This window comes from Frankliniella occidentalis, unplaced genomic scaffold (genome assembly GCF_000697945.3).
Source record: "Frankliniella occidentalis isolate FOCC.00 unplaced genomic scaffold, Focc_3.1 Scaffold5, whole genome shotgun sequence".
In the NCBI taxonomy this organism is placed as follows: domain Eukaryota; kingdom Metazoa; phylum Arthropoda; class Insecta; order Thysanoptera; family Thripidae; genus Frankliniella; species Frankliniella occidentalis.
Window position 1 is genome coordinate 978,559 of NW_026267135.1, and position 5,081 is coordinate 983,639.

General features: G+C 54.4%; 1 protein-coding gene across 4 annotated transcripts in view; it reads right to left on the reverse strand.

Moving 5' to 3' along the window:
- LOC113214172 (SH2 domain-containing protein 3C) overlaps positions 1-5,081 on the reverse strand; it is a 113,796-nt gene that overhangs the window by 62,353 nt on the left and 46,362 nt on the right. The window contains exons 2-4 of one of the 4 annotated variants that reach the window (XM_052269379.1): positions 3,459-3,625; positions 3,039-3,150; positions 1,690-1,768 (exon numbers count right to left, since the gene is read on the reverse strand). The exons of 1 other annotated variant lie outside the window; for it this stretch is intronic. In XM_052269379.1, coding sequence (XP_052125339.1) covers positions 1,690-1,768; positions 3,039-3,150; positions 3,459-3,625 — 358 coding nt within the window. 2 more of the 4 variants (XM_052269395.1, XM_052269389.1) reach the window with 2 other exon arrangements.

A 5,081-nucleotide genomic window follows, 5' to 3' on the forward strand; every position in this document is an offset into this window, starting at 1 on the left:
CCCCGCCCCCCGGGACTCACCTGTCTCATCGGTGACGTGTCGTCGCCGTCCTCGTTAACTATCCTCCTTCCTCCAGGGTGTGCGCCCGGGCTAGAAACCCTTTCGCCTGTTCCAACGAGCTCGATCGATAAGTCGCTGCTCCCTTTGTTTACGTGACACACACGCACGCACACACACAGGCAGGCTGGTGCACTCCTTGACCACGTCGCCGCTGCACGCACAGGTGGAGGCCCTCGCGGTGGCCACGGGGCGGGGCCGCGGGCGTACAGGTCCTGGGGCTGGCCGTGGCCCCCGCGGCGCGCGCGCACTCTACGACGGCCACCTCCACACCGGCTGTGGGCCCGGGGGGGCGGGGCGCGCGCGGGCGGGGCGGGCCGGGGCCAGGTCGCAGCGCGGCACGGCGGCGGTCGGTGCGCAGACGGAGGCGTTCCGAAGCCAACTAACCTCACTTTTGTACAGTCCCTCCCCCGCCGCCACAACAGCACGGCTCGGCTCGGCTCGGGGCGTCGACACCGCTTCGGCTCGGCTCGGGCCCTCCCGGCTCGGCCGCGTATCGATTGGACCGCGCCGCGCGTCGCGACGCTACGCTCAGCTACGCTCCGCCCGCTGCACGGCGGCGGCGCTGGAGAGCTGAGCTGGAGCGGCTGGAGCCGAGCTGGAGAGGAGACTGGAGAGAGAGCGCTGACCCTGCCTAGAGTCCTACCCTGCCCAGCCGCGCAGCGCGCGCAGCGACACCCGCATCCCGTGTACGGCGCGAGGAACCCCCCCCCCCTCCCTCCCCACACTCTGCCTCCTCCAACGAGGTGATCAAAAGCACGAGCCCAGAGTGTTGTCCCTGGACACACACACACACGCATACACACACACACTAGCTGGCTGTTAACGCGAATAGGACGTCGACGATGACGACGACGACGACAACGGCGTCCTCTTCTTTCTATCTAGGATCAGATCCTGGTGGACGGGTGGGGCCGGCCGGCCGTCGAGAAGTGGGTTACGCCCTTGGGTATGTTTACCGCCACTATAGGGAGGCGAGGGGGGGGGGCGCAGGGCTGGGAGGAGCACAGCCGCGCAGCCTACACGTGGTGAGTAGGGTGAATGTGTGTCAGTCTCGGCCCTTGTTGCACGACCACCATCACAAAAACTCGAAGTAATATCTTTAATAATTTTGACGCATGCACTACGTACGTACGTACGTAAGTACAGTACAGACAGGTTTCAATCTACCCAGCCACTTTCAGCTGCGCTGCGATTTCTTACAGCGCGCCGAGTACTAGTTGAGTGAAGAGTGTCACCGAGTGTATAAAAGCGCAGTGCGGGTACTTGCACCTTGCATCCACCCGGGTATGTCCCCTGGCCGTCGTCACCGGTTCAGGAATCGCCCGAGCCCGATCGGACTGACCCCACCCTGACCCGCGCGCCCCTCCGCGCTCACCGCCGGTACAGTAGGCAGCCCCTCCAGCTGCGCCGTCGCGTGGGCTGCCCGAGCGGGGCGGCGGGACGGGATGGGGTACTCACTTGCGACGCGAACGTGCTACAGCTGTGTGTGTAAGTACTAAGTGTAAGTACTAGTACTTACTGGTCGCTCAGGTCCACGATGAGCCGCCGCGGGTCCACGGCCACGTTGTGTGTGTAAGTACTAAGTGTAAGCACTAAGTGCAAGTACTAAGTGTAAGTACTAGTACTTACTGGTCGCTCAGGTCCACGATGAGCCGCCGAGGGTCCACGGCCACGCTGTGTCGCTGGGCCTTGTCCACGCGCCGCGTCCCTGGAGGCACAACAAGAGATCAGCTAACCGAACAGCTATACTGTATACTCACCCGAAAAAAAAATCAGTTGGCTAATGTAGCTAAGTAACGACACTAAACAAAATTAGCTATGTAGGTGAACATTTGGCCTCAACAGCAACTGTGAGCTGCATAGCTAATAGTTTATCTCTCCTTATTACGCTATGTATAGCCAAAAGGTGGCTACACAGCTAATTAATTATTAACCCGTGTTTAGCTATTGGTTTAGCTGTTTAAAATAAATCTTTTTTTCCCGCGTACACGCACGAACGCGCACGCCGTCGCTACCCCGTGACACGCTATACCCCCCACCCTAAGCACGGGGTATCGACAACCCCACTGGAGCAGCTGCGGCTGGCGCTATACCCCTCACCGGAGGGAGCCTCACGGGGAAGACCAATGGGAGCCGAGCGAGGGGGAAATCACTTGCGAAATAGTTCGTACACCTTTCCGCGAAATAGTCCAAAATAGAGGCGAAATACAGGCGAAATAGAGCGAAATAAAGACGAAATATACGCGAAATAGTCGGTGAAATAGTCGCGAAATACCCCTGAAATACTCCGAAATAGCGCGAAATAGCGCGAAATAGCCTGAAATAATCCGAAATAGGCGGGAAATAGCCGAAATGGCATGAGAAATAACCGAAATGGTAGGAGAAATACCACGAAATAGTCCGTACGCTACGAACCCTAGTGATTTCCCCCTCGGAGCCGAGGGAGGGAAGGGAAGTCGAGCAACAGTGTCAACAAAGTAAGAGCCGTCGATCTCGTCTGGGACAAATTTCTAAAAATTTGAACTGCTTTTCATTTTTTGAGATGACGTGAGAGACGGGATAGTTACTTGCAAAAAATATATCCTTTAAAAAAATTACCCTGTAATCCAAATTTGCATTTTTTTTTCCAGTCGGGAATATTTGATTTCGATAAGGACAGTCTAGCTAGTATTTCCCGATGCAACGTTCCGCCGCTCCAACCCTACCCTACCCCACAGTCCGCCCCTTATCTCACCGTGCTGTGAGCACAGCTAAATACTGATAAGCCTCGGCCCATACGGTCCCACGCTCACCGCACCCGCCCGGCACATCCGTACTGCCGCTGGGGCCTGATGCGACCGGCCAGGTGAAGGGCACAAGGAGGGGCTCTCATGATGCACAGGACCGACGATGATTGTATGTATGGGTTTCACAAGCGATCGCATCCATTTCCGATGAACTGTCGTCATGTCGGGGGTTCATGACCCCGGCGCGCTCACCTTTCTCGTACTTGGCCTTGAGCGCGACGAGGCTCGACATGAGGCGCGCGCGGTGCGACGAGTTGCGCACCCCGAGCTCCTTGATGTCGCCCTCCGAGAAGTGGATCAGGTCCTGGACGAGGTGGAAAGTAGAATTGTTAACAAATCATTACAACAAATATATAGTGTTACAACAAATATACAGTGTTCAAAACTTACGGAAAAAAAGTTAACTTAAAAAAAACCTTAAATAAATGCCTTAAAAATTTTCAAAAATCTTAAAAAAAAAAAAAACTAAAAAAGAAAACATTTTGAAAAAAACTTTTCACAAAAAAACTTTTTTTGAAAAGAAATTTTCCCAAACAAACTTTTTTCGAAAAAACTTTCATTTTTCTTCCAATCTACTTCTTTAAAAAAAAATGGAGTTCGCTTCTTACTGACCTCGACGCCGTCGAACTTGCTGAACAGCTCGGAGTACTGGTCGAGCTCGAGCACGGAGAGCCATCGCTGGGTGTCGATGTGGGGGCGGGCCACCGGCGCCGAGAGGCTCGCCTTGCTGCGCCGAGACAGCGACCCGATGGACGGGAACCGGAAGCTCCAGACGATGCCTGCGCGACACGAACACAAAAACAAAATCATGTCGTTGGCTGTCAAAATTATCTGCATTTTTTTTATTTCTATTTTTTTTGCGCGCGGTTGTTGAGGCAGAGCGGAGGCAGGAAAGGCAGTCGCCAGCCATCCAGAGGACCTTTCCGGTTCGAAAGGTCCCACTATATCGACCCCTCACCACCCGCTGCGCTGTTATGGCCTGGCAAAAGGTGAGTATCGTCCAACAAGGGCCGGCAGGGGCGCGGACCGCGCGGCACGGTGACCCAGTGCCGCCGAAAGTGAAGAGCTAAACATCTAGATCGTCAGGTTTATTGACAATTTGATTTTGAAAATTTTTTCTCAAGAAATTTGTCAGGAACTTTCTTGTAAAAGGTCTCTATCATTTCTGAAGGGCTTTACGTTTTTCGATTAATTCTGGAAACATTTCAATTGTTTCAAAATCTTCCTAGAAAAAATTTCCATTATTTCCGGAAATTTTCTGGACTTTTCAATCCAGGCAGTCGTGCTGAGCCGAGTGACCCGACTGCACGTCGGTATGTTTTCCTTGACAAGTTCTGGCCGGGATGCTGTTGGCTCGCGCACCACACTCTCGCTGTGTTCGGCCGCATCGGTCCCAGAACGCCGCCGCTCAGCCCATACAGCTCAGCGAAGGGCGCCGCCGCCGAGCCGAGCCGTTCGCAGAAGCGATCCCCGCAGCTGAGCGGGCTGAGCGGGCTGAGCGGGCGTGCTGAGCTTGCGGCTGCGCTCCAAGGGCGCCGGCGAACTGCAACGTGACCATCGGCGGCAACCGATCGGCGACCATCAGAAACCAAACCAGCGGGAAAGGGGCACTCGAAGCACTCAACGGAACCTCACTAGTGGAATATTATTTTAGTCAAAATGTTATAACATTGATGTTTTATTACTTTGCCCTTGGCGTGCTCATAAATTTGTTGATAATAATCATTAGAAAGGACGACAAATATATTGTTGATGTTTTTTTTGCGAAATTTGTTGCAAGAAAGTTGTCCCCCCATTGCAGGGAGTGTCTGGAGAGCGCGGATCGAACTCGCTGCCTCAAAATGATGCGATTAGGATAACGCGATCACGCTGTCATCTCCCCGGAGCTTTGCTCCGTCCTGCTCTCCCCGCCAACCATACTCCACTCTGTCCTGCTCTCTCTGCTCCGGAGCGGATTTGCCTATCGCGTGCACCTTCCTCGCGGGAGGCGGCCCCCGCGGTGGTTGTGGTGGTGGAGGAGGTGGAGGAGGTAGGTGGTGGAGGTCCGTAGGGGGCGACGACAGGACGGGGAGCGAGGCTTCCTTCTTGGCAGCGCGCCGAAACCAAAAGCCAAAAAGGGCCGCTCCATTAGGGAATCGGAGGGACAAAAAAAAGTAATATAAAACATAAAGTGCGAAAAATAAAGAAAAAGTGTGCGAAAAAAAAAACGAGACAGCAGTAGCAAAGGGGGGAGGG